Genomic DNA, 17,310 nt, shown 5'->3' with positions numbered 1-17,310 from the left:
TCTGTTGCTAAACGAGGTGATTGTTAAGTGAGTTGCACCCGATTTTTACCACATTTGTTAAGTGAATTCTGCAGTCACTGAGTGAATTGGTCTTTTCTCATTGACTTTCTTGTTGGAAAGGCGGCAAGTGTAGTAATTGTGACTGGAGTCTTAGTGGACAACCAGTTAAAAATGAGCCAGCAGTGTGTAGTGACAGCTAAAAAAGCCAATGCAATCCTAAATTGCATTAACAGAGGGACACAATCAAGATCAAGGGAGGAACTAATACCACTCTATAAAGCCCTAGTAAGGCCACACCTAGAATACTACATCCAGTTTTGGTCACCATACTATAAAAAAGATGTTGAGACTCTAGAAAAAGAGCAGAGAAGAGTAACCAGGACGATGAGGGGACTGGAGGCTAAAACATACGATGAACGGTTGCAGGAACTGGGCATGGCTAGCCTGCTTTGGTGTGTGTGTGTTGGACTAGAGGACCTACAAGATTCCTTCCGACTCTGTTAAACTATAAAAGTGGCTATCACATGACCCCAGGATACTGCAACTGTTTTAAATACATGCTTTGCCAAACATCCAAATTCTGAAGACATGGCTGTGGGAAGGCTGCCATGAGCATTTAGCGTAAGAATTGCTTGCAAATCCCAAATGTGCTTTTTTCAAAGGGCAATTGGACTTTGTTTTTTCTTTGAAGACATTTTGCTTCTCATCCAAGAAGCTTCTTCAGCTCTGGAGAGAAGAGCAACAAAGATGATTAGGGGACTGGAGGCTAAAACATATGAAGAACGGTTGCAGGAATTGGGTATGTCTAGTTTAATAGAAAGAAGGACTAGGGGAGACATGATAGCAGTCTTCCAATATCTCAGGGGCTGCCCCAAAGAAGAGGGAGTCAAGCTATTCTCCAAGGCAGCTGAGGGTAGGAGAAGAAGCAATGGGTGGAAACTAATTAAGGAGAGAAGCAACTTAGAACTAAGGAGAAATTTCCTGAGAGTTAGAACAATTAATCAGTGGAACGACTTGCCTCCAGAAGTTGTAAATGCTCCAACACTGGAAGTTTTCAAGAAGATGTTGGACAACCATTTGTCTGAAGAGGTGTAGGGTTTCCTGCCTAAGGAGGGGGTCCCTTCAAGGTCCCTTCCAACTGTTATTCTATTCTATTCCTATATTCCTATTTTATTCTATTCTATTCTATTCCTAAGCTTTGCTGTGAATGGGAGCCAAGGTTAGCAAAGGCATGATGGATGCACGTGTTAAATCCCGCCTCCTGGACGGAGAGAGCCAGCAGATCAAATCCGTGTTGCCGATGCAAGCTGGCAAGGAGGAGAATCATCATAAGACCCGCCCTACATCACGCTGTCCCACCCTTTATACACTCTCATGGTTTATCCTCCCCAGCCGCTTCCCAATAGTTTCTTCCGAAAAAGGCGGGGCTTCCTTTTCTCCCGTCCGCTTATTGTACGACTCGTATTCTTTCCTAGTCGTTTCCAATTCCCTCCTCCTCCCCCCGTTTTTGCGGAAAGTTGGTATATTCCGCTCAAAGGTTTTTACGCTTCCGTTGCCGCATTCTGGAAAGGCCGCTGCGCCCTTGTGAGGCGCCCCTGCCGACGGCGCTACGCCGCTTCCGCAGGAAGCTCCGTTTATTCCCTACTGAAAGTTACGGCGGCGGGCGCGGGGCGGCGCGGCAGAGGGACGCAAACGGCGCAGCGGGCGCCCGTGGTAGAACGTGGCGGCGCGGCGGCAGGACGGAGCCCCCGGCCGAAGGCAGCCCAGGACGGTAACTCTACTTGCAGCTCTCCTGCTGCCAAGCCTCCCCGGGTCTCTCGGCGGGAGGGAGGCAGAAATCCGGGGTTCCTGCTTGGCAGTGGAGGGTGGGGGGGAGGCAGGATCCCCTGTTGGGCCTCGAGTAGTACTCCAGAGCCCATCATCCCCACCCCCTTCCTCCTGACCTTCCCCAGATGGGCTTGGGCATGGTTCCCAGCCGCCCATCATCCCCAGCCAACATGCTCCTTTCCCTTTCTCCCAGCATCTCAACCCCTTCCTTTCTTCCTATCGACTTCCGGGCTAATGGAACTGCACCTCCCATCATCCCCATCCCGCTTGCCCCTCTTCCCTTCCTCTACAGCCCCCATCATCCCAAGCCCTTTCCTTTTCTGCAGCTCCCATTATCCCCAGCCATGACAGCCTCTTTCCCTGTGCCCTTGCCCAGCCTGGGGATGGGCTCTCTCTTCTGCCTCTCTCATCATCCCCAACCCGCGAGACCTCCAGATGCTTAAGGACTAAAAACCCCATCATCCACAGACCTCTCTCTCTCACACACACACACACCACCCTCAAAGTGAATAATACTCATTCACAAAGCCATACCGTTTGTTTCTATGGTAAGGCAGGATCGCCAAAGCTAATACAAGTAGCCCTCCACCTAAAACTCATTTAGTGACCGTTCAAAGTTACGATGGCACTGGAGAAAAGGGGACTTAGGACCTTAATGACCTTGGAAGCATCTGCAGGATCATGTGATCCAAATTCAGGTGCTTGGCAAGTGGTTCATGCTTACGACCTTTGCTGTGTCCCCAAGGTCATCGGTCATCTTTGGTGACCTTCTGACCAGCCAAGTCAATGGAGAAAACCAGATTCACTTAATAACTAGGTTGCTAACTTATCAGCTGCAGTGATCCACTTAACAACTGTGACGGGCCCAAAACTCACTTAACAAACGTCTCACGTAACAACAGAAATTTGGGGCTCCGTTGGGGGGATTGTAAGTCGAGGCTTACCTGTATAATATATATATATTTAAAGTTACTTTTAAATTCCATACAGGCCATTGCAAAACTGGTAGGCATATAAATCCAATAAATCCAATCCAATCACTGTTTGAATTTTTTCTTCTGCTTTTGCCAATTCCTGCCCCCCCTCCACCTGCCATTCCTCCCTCTCTTGTTTTCAAGTTGCCAAAGTACCAAACGAAGCCACAACTGAGAACGGAAACATCTGGAATTCTCCCCCTAAGAAGGGGCAAATGACCCACCGTAAAATGGACTTGGTTGTACATACTCTGTGTCAGCGTTCCAAACAGCATCCAAAAATAAACCAGAGTCCAAGGCAAAGTATTGCTCATAGTTCCAATTTATTAAGAGAGCCATGTTGGCACATCTGGGGAAACCCGAATCTGAAAGCTTCCCGGTTTTCCCCACCCAGTTGAAAGTTTAAGACCTTGCCCCCCTACACTCACAAGTCCATCCCATGGTCCAATCTCCCACTGCCATGCTGGCAGCTTCCACCCATCCAGTTCCGGAGAGGTGCAGAGACAAAGGATGACCTTGGCTTTCTAGAAAGAATTTGGTTATGGCTACATAGCATCTAACTCCGTACAATCCCCCCTCCCATTTTCCCACCATAGAAAAGGCAGAGTAGAATAATAGAAAGTGTGGCAGGCCAAAGAGCCAAAAGAAAACTGCAGGCCTGATACTCCGCTTATTGGTTTCTTATTCTTTCTCTTCAGAGTGGGATCTGTTCCCAGATGGATGGTGACCCCTGAACCCCCTTCGACCCCTGCCAGCCTCTCGGTAGAGTCCAAGGCTTCGCCATGTGGCACAAGGCCCTGTGTGTGGCTGTGTTGGCCTTGGCCACTGGCTATGTCTTCTGGCTGGATCCCGCGTGGCCGGATTTCCTGTGGGAGCATCTCTCGGGGCCCTTCCTGTACCAACTTCGGGGGGACCTGGGGTCCCCAGAAGGCAGCATGGCAGAGGCTTGGGATGCCCTCATCACCCGGCCGGCCAAGCAATGGAACAGAGTTGCTGTGGGGTAAGGAGTGATCGACCGATTCCTTTGGGTGATGTAGAGTTGAAGAACCTCCAAATTTAACGGCTCTTGAGGTTTTGCGTTTTATTAAAAAATATCAGCACAAGAGTTGATTGAACGAATAATAAAAATACGAATGATTCTGGATAAAAGTACTTTCAAACAAATGCAGTTAAAGGAGAATGTTGGTATATTCTTTGATTTAAAATGCACAATTCAATTTGAATGAAGTATAAAGAATGATTGTAGTAATGCACGGAATTTAATTGTAACCAATCGACATGCTAGCTGGAAGACGTATTGAAGAGTGTTTTGTGTGTGTGTTATCCGTCTAATTAAAACAATTTTAAAAAAAAGAGTTGATTGCCTAGAATTATGGCACAAGGAAGGTGGTCTTTTTTTCATCATGGGGGATTTTCGGCGTGTGTGTGTGTAAGGCCTGGTCTTCGTTTTTCCAAAGTAGAACTGTCATCCATTCTAAGGCAGAAGACGCCGTGCGAATGGGAGGGTTTTTTTTTAATAAAAAGTTTTTTTTTATTTTTCAACTTATAAACACTCCATCTTTCCTTAAAGGGTGTGTCGTCTGGGTGCAAATACCTCTATGCAACAGCCTTCAGCATTCATAACATCATTCACATCAATATTAATTTTCTAATCTTAAAACTATAGTATATTAAGCAATTGAGCATCATTAATCTACTCCTTTTCCTCTTAACATATCTTCTAATAAAAATACAATAGCATTAAAGCATAGCTCTCCTCCTACTCCTACTCCTACTACTAACATCTTATTTATACCTCTATCTTAAATTGTTTTCTATTCTTCTTTCATCTCCTCCTTTTATTTCCATTTTCCCTTTTTGTTCTCTAACCATTGATAAAATTTCATCAATGAATGGGAGGGTTTTGTGTGGAGCCTTGGCCCGAGATGACCCCGTCTCCCCTTTTCTTCAGGGTCAACGCCTGCGTGGACGTGGTGCTGTCCGGGGTGAAGCTGCTGCAGGCCCTCGGCTTCCGCGGTGAGGTTGGGAAAGACCATTCGGTCTTGCGTTCCGCTGCTGAACTGGAAGAAGCCTTCCTCCATTTTATGGGGAAGGGGGCTGCTGCAGAACGGTTCTTCAACGACGCCGATGCCTTCCACCGCATCGCGCAAACGGCGTCCAGTTATCCTGGCGCACAGGTGAGCTCTTGGCTTGGCAAGGAAGTCCACCTGGTTCAGTTGGTATCTGTTGTGGCCTGCCAGAGGCCAGGGGAGCTGGCAGCAGATTCGGACAGTGAGGAGGTTGGGGAGGAAGATGGGCCAGTCTTGGAGTCTGGGGAAGGCTCTGATGGAGGCTCTGTGTTGGAGGCAGAGAGGGGGCCAGAGGCGTCTTGACAGTTATCAGCTGCCTTCGGAGTCAGACAGCAGTGAGGCAGACGAACAGCTGGAGCCTATTCCCAGAGTGCACATGCGCAGAGTTGCCAGACGAAGGGAACAGCTAAAGAACAGGTGCTGACTTGGGAGTAAGGCCACAGGTGGACGGTGAATGGCCCCTCCCAGAGGAAATAAAAGAGGAGCGAAAGGGGAGTGGAGTTTGCAGGAGAGACCATTAGTTCGCTTCATTGGTTCGTGACTCTCCGAGACTCCTTGCCAAGTTCTGCAGATGTCGGCCTGTCAGCTCTCCAAGCCAGATAAGGTCTGTGACTGTAAATCCTCCCTTGAAAGACTTTGCTGGATGGGAATGAGCAGAATTCACAGCAAATTAATAAAAGGGGATTTTGTCGGGACAAGGAGTTGCTTCCTGCTCTTGAGAAGCCTCGGTCAGAACATCCTATCCATACAACCAACACTCTGTGGGTATGAAATTGGTATCAGCAAATCAACTTTTTAAATTAAAACTTTAGCCGTTGTTCTGCTGGTTTAAAGGATGAAAATGTGAAACTGCCCAGCAGGGTGGATTTGATTTCAATCAACTCGCTTTAAATCATCATTTTTAAAGAGCGACTAACATCTCTGTCCCGCAGTAGCTCCTCCTCTGACCTGCTGTCGACTCAGCAACAGTCCCAATATTGCAGAATATACAGCCTCCTCATGCTACATAACTAAGCTCCACTTCATGCTGAATAAACTAAATTATTGATGTATCTTAAGTAGGAAACTAGATTTTTTTTTACTCCAAAAGCACTTTATTAAAATAAATTGGATAAAAATTTTAAAAATCTGATTTTTAAAAAAAAAATCCGATTTTTTGAATTATTTTTTTTATAAACATCGATTTTTATCCACCCTGATGCTACAGATCATGCTGGTTTTCCAAGGCTACCTTAATCCAGTGTTTCTTCAATAATTTCAGGCGGATAGTGAATCTTCTAAAATTTACAGCTACTGGTATGTAAATTTCTGCAAAGTCACGTTAGTTGGCGACTGCAAACTGCACCAGCAGCTCTAAATCCACTGAGTTGACAGTTTATCTTATCATTGCTCAATCTCACTTTGAATTTGGGTCAGGCTTTTAAAATTCTTCGTTTTTTCACACTTGCATTAATGAGATGTTTGAGAGGTTGGAGGGCTTTTGCACAAGCTTAAGGAACTGTGTGTGTGTGTGTGTCTGTTTTCCCCGGTTCTATACAAACAAGCACACAGTTGCCTCATTTGTACTTATTTTGGGGGGTTTAGTAGCAGACTGGAATTAGATGATATTTGATGCTGATCCAGAATGTGTTTCTGGAAGTAGGCAAAACTACTGGCCCTCTCTGGACGGTGGAGTGTTTGCTGTCAAGATTAGTTGTCTTTTTTTTTTTAAAAAAAAATTGAGTTTGCATTCTGTTCTTCATCAAAATAATATGCCCAGCAGATGAGAGAGCTAAAATAGAACTGAAAGCAATGAAGGACTGAAAATAGCTGCAAGAGTCAGCAAATATGTCAAGAAACAGAAAGCTTGAATAAAGAGATATATCCAGGAACTGAGAATTCATAATCAGGAGAACTTAGCAAACAATCTTGTCTGTTCTCACTATCCTCTCCCCCCCCCCCCCCCCCCGCCCCAATGTTCAACCCATTGCAAACCCATGGACAACGTTCCTCCAGGCCTTCCTGTCCTCTACCATCCTCTGGAGTCCATTTAAGCTCATGCCTTCTGCTTTGATGACTCCATCCAGCCACCTCATTCTCTGTCGTCCCCTTCTTCTTTTGCCCTCCATCTTTCCCAACATTAGGCTCTTCTCCAGGGAGTCCTTCCTTCTCATTAGGTGGCCAAAGTATTTTGAGTTTCCTCTTCAGGATCTGGCCTTCTAAAGAGCAGTCAAGGTTGATGATCTCTAGGACTGACCGGTTGGATGGCCTTGCAGTCCAACGGACTCGCAGGAGTCTTCTCCAGCACCAGAGTTCAAAAGCCTCAATTCTTTGGCGCTCAGCCTTCCTTATGGTCCAACCTTCACAGCCATCCATTGCAACTGGGAAAACCATAGCTTCGACTATCCACACTTTTGTTGGCAGGGTGATGTCTCTGCTTTTTTAATCTGCTGTCTAGATTTGCATCTTCAATGTTATGCCCTTGTAAAATTTCCTGTGCAGATATCTGCAGCACTGGGAAATGGCATTGACCAGTGAAACCTTATACTTGCATGCAATTGGTCAGTTTTTAAAATGCCACCTATCTCCTTGTATGCTGGTACCGGCCAAAGACTTAACAATGCCCCCTCACTGGAGAGTGAGGTCCAGTGACTTCTTACTCTCTTGCAGTTGTATGTTGGAGGAAATGCTGCTCTCATTGGCCAGAAAATCGCATCTCATCCAGACTTAAAGGTAAACTTCGTTCTTTTGCCTGTAACTGTACATTGTATTGTCCCACTGTGGTTTTTTCTACCCTGTTTCCCTGAAAATAAGTCCTCCCCAGATAATAAGCCCAATTGGACTTTTGAGCGCATGCGCTAAAATAAGCTCTCCCCCCAAAATAAGCCCTCCCTGAAAATATTGCAACGCAGCAGCAGCCATGAGGTGACCACGCTCGCCGCCTCCTGCACCTCAAAAATAATAAGCCCTCCCCGAAAATAAGGCCAGGTGCTTATTTTGGGGGGTCAAAAGAAAATAAGACCCTGCCTTATTTTCAGGGAAACATGGTGTAGTTTACCTGTATTATCGTAGTGTCTGTATTATCGTAATACCTGTCTGTATTACGATAATACAGGCAGTGACACCCGTCTGCTCACCAAATTTAGATCTTCAGCAACAGAACCCCGAAAGAAGAAATGTAGTTCTGCAGACATGCGTGATGGGCTTTTATGTCCTGTTTTTAATTCATCAATAGGGCAATGTTTTTGCCAGCATGCCCATCGCCTCGAAATGACCAGGATCGAAATGGGGGAATGCGTTAAGAATGCAGTTAGTTTGCGAGAAGTTATTACCGCTCTGTTTTCTTGTAGGTTCTACTTTGTGGCCCAATTGGGCCCAAGCTTCACGAATTGCTTGACGAGAACGTAATGGTCCCTCCGGAATCACTGCAAGAATTAGACGAATATCATCTTATTTTGGAGTACCAAGCAGGTGTGTGCTTGTTGAAGATCCCAAAATTGTCATTGGTGGAATAGCGTAAAGGACTATCGTTATTCATGTTTTATAACCACTAATGACCTTGGTTACCTGAAGGCTTAAGCACCCAGCTTCAAGTCCACATGTCTTCAAGTCGCCAAGGTTGAAAAACACAGCACTGATGTGTCCAATGAAAAACCCTGGTTGTAACCAGGACACCAACACAAATCCACTGTTTACCCATTAGATCTTAGGTTCATGTTTGATCCTCACATCACAGCTTGATTATAGCGATAGCAATCGCATGTAGACTTAAATACCGCTTTGCAGTGCTTTACAGCCCTCTCTAAAGTGGTTTACAGAGTCAACCGCTGTTGCGCCCAACAATCTGGGTCCTCATTTGAGCCACCTCAGAAGGATGGAAGGCTGAGTCAACCTTGAGCTGATGAGGCTCGAACTCCTGGCTGTGGGCAGATTGAGCAATACTGCATTCTAACCAGTGGGAAGGAAAGAAGATAGCAATAGCATGTAGACTTATATATCACTTCACAGTATTCTACAGCCCTCTCTAAGCGGTTTACAGAGTCAGCCTCTTGCCCCCAACAATCTGGGTCCTCCTTTTACCCACCTCGGAAGGACGGAAGGATGAGTCAACCTTGAGCCTGGTGAGATTCGAACTGCCAAATTGCAGGCAGCCCGGCAGTCAGCAGAAGTAGCCTGCAGTACTGCACTCTAACCACTGTGCCATGGTGGCTACATTATATTGAATTTCTAATAGGGAACTGCCCCTAGTCCTTCTTTTCTCTATACAAGAGTTGTCGCGAATGCAAGGGGTGTGTGCAAAGATTCCGCGTAATATGGGCTTTTTGTCTTTTTGGGTGTGTGTGTGTGTGTGCTCATCAGGTGAAGAATGGGGAGAGCTGAGAGCTCCCAACGCCAACCGATTCATCTTCTCCCACGACCTGTCCAACGGGGCCATGAACATGCTAGAAGTATTTGTATCCAGCCTGGAGGAATTTCAGCCAGATCTTGTGGTGCTTTCGGGCTTCCATATGATGGAAGGACAGACCAGAGAGCTACGCCAGAAGCGGCTCCAAGAGGTGAGATCCGAAGTGCTTTGCCTTCTCTTCTCAAAATTTCCCTATAACTATTTGGTTACTTAAAAGGACTACAGATATAGCTTTTATCGTCAGGATGCTGGGAGTGATACGTACTGCAGTCCAGAGATTGGCAAACTACGGCTTGCAGGCAAAATGTCGCCCATCCGGTTTTTATACGGTCCACGAGTTGGAATATTTGGGCGGATAGCAGATGGCCAAGCCTAAGCCTCAAGCAAGCTCCTAAGGTGAGGGGAGAGCCAGGATGGGGCAATTGGCCTGTCAGCTGCCTCCTCGCTGGTGCACCCATGCTGTCCAATGGCTGCCATGCTCTTTGGCCTAGGGATCTGTCAGCCATGCCCGCAAAGATGGAGGAAGGACAGGATCTGGTCCTTTACGGATAAAGCCTGCCGACTCCTGGTCCAATCCATTATCTTCCAGTTTGACTGACATGCTGGCGATGATGGGAGTGTGAATCCAGCATGATGGTCTAGGACAGAGGTCGGCAGTCTTAAACACTCAAAGAGCCACAAAGGTCCTAACCGGAAGCCCCCCGTTCAGTTCTGGAACGAACCCGAAGTCCGGTTCCCACACCATGGAGTCTCCTCCTAGCATGGCATTCTTTTTCCTCTGCCGACCGGAAGTCCCCACCATAGAGTCTCCTCCTAGCACAGCATCCTTTTTCCTCTTCTGACCGGAAGTCTGGTTTCCCCAACATAGAGTCTCCTCCTAGCGCAACGTCCTTTTTCCTCTTCTGACCGGAAGTCTGGTTCCCCCACCATAGAGTCTCCTAGCGCAGCGTCCTTTTTCCTCTTCTGACCGGAAGTCTGGTTTCCCCACCATAGAGTCTCCTCCTAGCGCGGCGTCCTTTTTCCTCCACCTGTCCTAACCGAAAGCCCTATCAATTGTGGAGCCGACCAGCAACAGGGAGCCGCAGCAGAGGGCGGAAAGAGCCACATGCGGCTCCAGAGCCGCATGTTGCCGACCCCTGGTCTAGGAAGATGAATCCAACCCTTTCTTTTGCTCCATAAGGAGATATGTTTGAATGTTCCCCAACCACTCATTGACGCAAGAGCCATTCGGTCAGAAAGAAGCTGACCCCATTTGATGGTTCCCCTCCCTCTGCTATCTTCCCACATGCCTTTGGTTTCTCCTAATCTGAATTGTTTTGGGTGTGTGTGTGTGTTTCTACAGGCCGTAACTTCCATTTCTGACATTCCCACCGACGTCCCGATCCATCTGGAATTAGCCGGTATGACCGACCCAGACCTCATGAGAGACATCATTCACCAGGTAAGCACAATGGTGGAGTCTCTTCTCACCTTCAGACGAGACGAAAGATGCGAGATGAATTTAAAGTAAATGGGATGCGGTAGACGGAGTTAAATTGTTTCATGTGGAGGGAAGACCTTGGTTGGGGATTACGACCTGCCTATTTTATACATGATGAGTTAGGAATCGGCATGGTCGTAGGTCGAGATGCAGGTGTACAGTGCCAAAAGGCAGGTCACCACAGACCCCACGGGCCCAAAGTCAATTATTCATTATTAGTCAATTAATTATTATTTGAACATTGGGCGCTATCTAACAAAACGAAATTCAGTGGGGAGAAAAATGAGGTTCTACAGTTAGGCAAGAAAAACGAAATGCACAGGTACAGTATAGGTTGTACCTTGATGAACAGTAGCAACTGTGAGAGGGGTCTTGGAGTCCTAGTGAACAACCATTTAAATATGAGCTAGCCGTGTGCAGCAATTGCCAAAAAAGCCAACACAGTTCTAGGCTGCATAAACAGTGGTTCTCAACCTTCCCAATGCTGTGACCTTTTAATACAATTCCACATGTTGTGGTGACCCCCAACCATAAAATTGGTGTCTCGGTTTCTAAGACCATCAAAAATATGTGTTTTCTGATGGTCTTAGGTGACCCCTGTGAAAGGGTCATTCGACCCCCAAAGAGGTCCCGACCCACAGGTTGAGAACCACTGGTATAAACAGAGGGAAAGAATCAAGATCAGGTGAAGTGTTCATACCACTTTATAAGGCCTTGGTAAGGCCACACTTGGAATACGGCATTCAATTTTGATCGCCACACTGTAGAAAAGATGTTGAGAGTCTAGAAAGAGTGCAGAGAAGAGCAACAAAGATGATTAAGGGACTGGAGACTAAAACCTGAAGAATGGTTACAGGAACTGGGTAGGTCTAGTTTAATAGAAAGAAGGACTAGGGGAGACATGATAGCAGCGTTCCGATATCTCAGGGGTTGCCACAAAGAAGAGGGAGTCAAGCTATTGTCCAAAGCACCTGAGGGCAGGAGAAGAAGCAATGGGTGGAAACTAATCAAGGAGAGAAGCAACTTAGAACTAAGGAGAAAATTCCTGACACTTAGAACAACTAAGTGAAACAACTTGCTTCCAGAAGTTGTGAATGCTCCAACACTGGAAGTTTTTTAAGAAGATGTTGGATAGCCATTTGTCTTAATTGGTAGAGGGTTTCCTGCTTAGGCAGGGGCTTGGACTAGAAGACCTCCAAGTTTCCTTCCAACTCTGTTCTTCTATTCTATTTCAGATGGTAAGGATATCCAGCTGTCTTTTGACATGCTTGATCCAAAGCTATGCTTTAATTTCCAGCATATTTTAGCCCTAATCAAGGGGTGTCCCACCTTGGACACTTTTTAAGGCTTGTGGACTTCCAACTCCCAGAATTCCTCGCCCAGCCATGCACGAATTCTGGAAGTCCAAGATTTGACACATCCTGCCTTAATCTTTAGAAGTTGGGATTCCTATCGTTGCCAACCTATCGCTTGGTCTGTCTGTTAGCAGATCTTCCCTCTCGTGAACTCCATCGGTTTGAACGAGCAAGAGCTGCTCTTCCTCACCCAGGCAGCCTCGGGTCCTCACTCCTCGTTGACTTCCTGGAACGGTGTCCCAGATGTGGGTGTGGTCAGCGACATCCTTTTCTGGATCTTGAAAGAACACGGGAGGACTTCGGCGAAGGCTTCGGACTTAACCCGGATCCACTTCCATACTTTGGCCTACCACCTCCTGGTTACCGTGGATGGGTATTGGGCCAACCAGGTGGCGGCGGTGGCTGCTGGAGCCAGGGTGGCGGGGACCCAAGCTTGTGCCACCCAGACCATTGACGCCGACAAGGTTTTCCTGAAGGCACCACTGGAGTTTGCCACTTCCAAGACGGACGGAGCCTCCAGAGTCTCCTTAAACCCAAAAGCGCCCATATCGGTGTGGCACCGCAATGACATCTCATTCCATTACACCCCCGTGCTGGTGTGTAAAAGCCCCCTGCGGACTGTGGGCCTCGGAGACGCCATCTCTGCCGAAGGACTCATGTATTCAGAAGTCTATCCTCACTAAGCACTGAAAGAAGAGATCACTCCAAAATTCGGACCAAGCAGGTAGAGACTGGACATCAGATGGGATCAGGAACCAGAGGGGGGAGGAAGGGAACAATCAATGCTATCCGGAACTTGGATTTATTCCCATAGGAATGTTTGTAACGCAACGGTCAGGGAGGAAGTTTCATCCGAAGGAGCCGGAGCGAGAAAGCAAAGTGGTCTATTTATTTTTGATTTAAGTCCATTTAATTTGCTATGATTTCTAAAAGGGAAGTTGTTTGTGGTGCCTGATTATTCCAGGTGGGATATAGGGATCCTTTTCAGAATACCCGAATACACCAAGACCTGTATATATATGTATATGTATATATGCTGGTCTTGTTGTATTCAGGTCTTTTCCCGTGTAAGATTGAGATTGTCGTGGCAACGTTTCGGCGAGGTCTCACTCGCCATCTTCAGGCTGGTGTTTTTGGCTTAAAGCGTGGTCGGAGCTGCCGTCTTTCTATAAATCTTGGTGGGTGGGTGTGGAGCTTTGTTTCAGTAAGTGGAATGACTAGTTGTGTGGTTGTATCATGATTGGTAGATTGGTGCTGGCTGTGTGTCCGTTGTTGTTTTGTGTTGTAACGGCCTGGGTGGTGGGTGGGGCTCGTTTGTTGACTCGGGCTGGTTTCCAGATGTCTGGTAGGCGGGAGGTATCGTCACATTTATTCATGTTGTGGGGGTGTTTCTCTATTTCGATAGCTTCCATAATTATTCCCTTGTTGAAGTGTTCAGTTTTGGAGATTAATTTGGTTCCTTCAAAATTAATTTCATGTCCTGTAGCTTTAAGGTGCTTAAAGCTTATTTTTTTCTTACTGCGTTCTTGTGTTCTGCGATGCGTGCATTTATTCTCCTGTTCGTTTGTCCTATGTATGTTGCAGGGCAGATTTTGCATGATATTTCGTAGACTCCTTGGTTTTCTAGCTGGATTTTGTCTTGGGGATTTCTTAAGATGTTGGCTATTTTTTGGCCAGTGTTGAAGGCTGTCTTAAGAAACAAAGCCAGCACTCCACACACACACCCCCCACCAAGATTTATAGAAAGACGGCAGCTCCGACCGCGCTTTTCTCACACAAACACAAAGCCGAAAACACCAGCCTGAAGATGGCGAGTGAGACCTCGCTGAAACGTTGCCAAAACAATCTCAATCTTACACGGGAAAAGACCCGAATACAACAAGACCAGCATACCTACCCATATATTTTATTTCTTCACGCATGCGCGGAGGTGATGCGTGTGCTCACATTTGCAAACTGGTAGCGAAGATAAGTAGATTTTTACTCCTGATACCACCTCTGGGCGTTGAGGAACTAGTAGCTGCAGACTTAGAAAACTTGAATATGTTGTGGGGTGTTTTTTTTTTGCACTTGTTCTTTTTTTACGAGAGAAATAGCGGCAGTTAAATGTGCAGCTTCCTTCTACGGATTCTGAGCTGCTTATAACGATGCACTGCTTTAATTCCACAGGGGCTACTATGTGGTGGCTACATGGGGGGAAAAAACACTCCCTAGTTGTCATTTCCGCTCCTTGTCTCAGTTCCTTTTAGATTTCACGTCTGTTTCATCTTGTTCAAACCTAGGGAGCGTTTTTGTTTTAGCAATTTAATCCTAGTTAAGAGTCATCCTGGCTAGATCACGAATCCTAGTTAGAGTCACCCATCCATCCTGTCCACGCTCACAATATTTCCTCATCTGTGGCCTTTCTGTTTCACTGCATTCCTTCCACTTTGGAATAACTAAGTTTACTGGAGATCTTTGAAAGTGTATTTGTTTGTACCCCAAATTGTTAAAACTAAAAGTGCCCATTTTTGGTAGATCATTGATAGCTTTCCCTACCCGTTCCACTGGAACTCTGCTTCTCAACGGTCAAAATGTGTAGACTTCAGTTCCTAGAATTCTGACAGAGGAATTTGACAAGGTTGAGAAACACCACAGTAGAGCAGAGGCTTCCAAAAATGGTCAACCTTTAAGACTCGTGGACTTCAACTTCCAGAATTCCACAGATGCTGGCTGGGGAATTCTGAGAGTTGAAGTCCATGAATCTTAAAAGTTACCAAGTTTGGTGAACCCTGCACTAAAGCAATACCAGCTGAAGATTTACACACCTCCTTCAAGTGTGGGGGAGTTAAAACTCCCAGCTGACACATGAGGTAGAAATTCCGTAGTTGCCCAAATATGTTTGAAGGGGAGAATTGAGCTACATGGTGATGACTCCTAGAGAAATTATAATGACAGATTTGGGAGCTTTTCTGAATCCCTGGAGGCTGCTCCCTATGGTTCCCTTGTAGATACCGTATTTGCCTGATCATTTTTCATTCAAATCAAAATTAATTCATTGCAATCATATTAGCCAAATTCTCAGGGAGTTGTTGGCTGGAGGTCCAAATGTCAGAGTGATTTAAACGGCGCAGATTCAATACAGTAGTGGCCAAAAGTTGTGGAAACCTTTTGGGAAATGCGTACAGTATTTTTAAGGGTTGATGGCTAATAACACCACTTTTTGGGGGGAGTAGTACAGAGGTGGTTGCTCCTGGATCAATCGAACCGGAAGTAGTGGCAGTGGGAGGATCCGCCCACCCACCCGGACGCTTCTGTGCATAAGCATCATGCGTTCCAGCGAGCATGCCTGAACCGGTAGTAGTAAATTGGCAACCCATCACTGGAGTAGTACCATAAAATTATATATCAGTGGAAAGATACTTTAATCAAGAATGTAATGCCATAACTTTTGTGAAGGATTTGCTATTAGAATAGAAAGAAGAAAAGTGAAACATGTAGAAAAAAATGAGATATACAAAAATTATCACCATGTCAGTTAATACTTAGTTGGGTAATCTTTAGCATGAATTACGGCCTTACAATGTCTTCTCATGGAATGAACCAAGTCTTTTAGTTCTGCAGCTGTTATAATATGAAACCAAAATTGAATGATTGCTTCTGATTTTATGGCTGGCTATATTTGGCTATAACTTTCCATAGAATACAGATAATTGAACAAACCTTGTTGCATTACATTCTTGATTAAATTATCTTACAATTGATGTATAATTTTGTGGTACTACTCCAAAAACAAAAGAGGTGTTATTAGCCATCAAACCTCAAAAATACACTTTTCCAAAAAGGTTTCCACAATTTTGGCCACTACTGTAGGTAAAATGTCCAACCTTGGCAACTTTTAAGTTAAGATGGGGACTTCAACTCCCAGAATTCCCCAGGCAGGTGGCTCGGGAATTCTGGGAGCTGGAGTCCATATGTCTTAAAAGTTGCCAAGGTTGGATCGCTCCCGGGGTAAAGCACTGGCATCCATTTTCTTGATGCCAGGCAGTTGTGAAATATAACAGTTGAAAAACTCAACTGTGACATGAAAACTGCATCTTTCTTTCAACTTCTTTCTTTCTTTCCTTCCTTCCTTTCCTTCCTTCCTTCTTTCTTTCCAATAAATGATAGCAGGGATTGAGTGGACCATATTAGAAGCCTTCTCTAAAGAGATGTCTTGAATTACTTTTCTTGCCAAAGTATTCTGCCTGCACAGTTCCTATGAAATAAGTATTTTTTTAATCATGTACGAGGTCTCTATTATATATATATATGGGCGTGAAACAAATCTTATGATGCTGTGCAACTGTGTTTTCAATAAATGTTGTTTTGCATTTAATGTACAAAAGTGGCCTCTTGGTTGTTGTTTTTTATACTTCACGGATACCCCAAAAAGCTAAGGGAACGAGATGCTGCTTCTCACCAAAATAGAGAAGCGCAATAGCATTTAGACTTATATCCCACTTCACAGTGCTTTACAGCCCTCTCTAAGCAGTTTAGAGTCAGCCCCTCAAATACTGGAATTCAGAAAGGTACGAGGGGAACCTTTACCTTTTAAGACAGTCTGGTCTCTGCTTTCCCTTTCAAACAGGTAGGCCAGATTTTCCAGGAAAAGCTTTGATCAAGGTAACCTGTATGGAAACTCTCTCGGCTGCTTCAGGAGTTGTAACTAATTTTAGGGGTGTCGTCAGCTGGATCAAATGTGTATATATTTCCCAAGGGTAATTTCTGTTGGCTGTTTTCCAGCCGTTTCATATTTCTCCGAGAGAGGTGTGGATAGACACAACCAAAGGATCTGATGCTTCTGTTAAAATGCCATCACACTGTGTACAAAAGGGTGTTATACACACCTGCCCCACAGCTACTTCTGGTTGTGCCCTAGCCTAATGACCATACTATATTCACAACTAGCTGATAACCTGGCGTTTTCCGGGTATTTATAGTGGGAAAATGTCTGGACCAAACGTGATTTCTAACGTTGGATTTTCCCCCTTACCAGAGGGAGCCCCCTTGTGGAGTACTGTGAAGCCGTTACCATGGCAACTCCACTGCGCTGTACAGCAGAAGCCATTTTACGGCAGTACGGTAGAAGCCACAACAGGCTGCATCTTAACAGAACACACACCCTGAGAGGTATTATAGGTCTTACCTCCACAGTATTTGTTTCCAGAGAGTAAGTCATCTGTGTATCAAGTTGGGTTGA

The 17,310-nt window shown here is 45.6% G+C and overlaps 2 protein-coding genes across 4 annotated transcripts in view; one reads left to right on the top strand and one right to left on the bottom strand.

The window, feature by feature from the left end:
* The window catches only part of BBS4 (Bardet-Biedl syndrome 4), a 303,820-nt gene that overhangs the window by 253,698 nt on the left and 32,812 nt on the right, over positions 1-17,310 (bottom strand). The gene's annotated exons all lie outside the window — the stretch shown is intronic.
* On the top strand, positions 1,597-17,245 carry ADPGK (ADP dependent glucokinase). 3 transcript variants are annotated; one of them, XM_081964658.1, is made up of 9 exons: positions 1,597-1,771; positions 3,500-3,801; positions 4,753-4,978; positions 7,520-7,582; positions 8,200-8,320; positions 9,209-9,405; positions 10,597-10,695; positions 12,221-12,813; positions 17,107-17,245. In XM_081964658.1, the coding sequence occupies exons 2-8, from the start codon at positions 3,584-3,586 to the stop codon at positions 12,770-12,772; spliced, it is 1,476 nt and encodes a 491-aa protein (XP_081820784.1). In that variant the 5' UTR covers positions 1,597-1,771; positions 3,500-3,583; the 3' UTR covers positions 12,773-12,813; positions 17,107-17,245. The 3 variants fall into 3 exon arrangements, with proteins under 3 accessions (XP_081820784.1, XP_081820783.1, XP_081820785.1); XM_081964657.1 differs by lacking the exon at positions 17,107-17,245 and having other exon boundaries at positions 1,598-1,771; positions 12,221-16,527; XM_081964659.1 differs by lacking the exon at positions 17,107-17,245 and having other exon boundaries at positions 1,602-1,771; positions 12,224-16,526.

This window comes from Natrix helvetica (assembly GCF_964273705.1).
Source record: "Natrix helvetica genome assembly, chromosome: 12".
Taxonomy (NCBI): domain Eukaryota; kingdom Metazoa; phylum Chordata; class Lepidosauria; order Squamata; family Natricidae; genus Natrix; species Natrix helvetica.
This window is presented reverse-complemented; position numbering and strand designations above follow the sequence as displayed.

What these genes read in the sequence shown, in the direction of transcription:
- ADPGK (XM_081964658.1), top strand. Translation starts at nt 3,584, where the DNA reads ATGTGGCACAAGGCCCTGTGTGTGGCTGTGTTGGCCTTGGCCACTGGC. An exon ending in CATCTCATCCAGACTTAAAG is followed by an intron (nt 7,583 to 8,199) that starts GTAAACTTCGTT and finishes GTTTTCTTGTAG; the next exon opens with GTTCTACTTTGTGGCCCAAT. An exon ending in TATTTTGGAGTACCAAGCAG is followed by an intron (nt 8,321 to 9,208) that starts GTGTGTGCTTGT and finishes TGTGCTCATCAG; the next exon opens with GTGAAGAATGGGGAGAGCTG.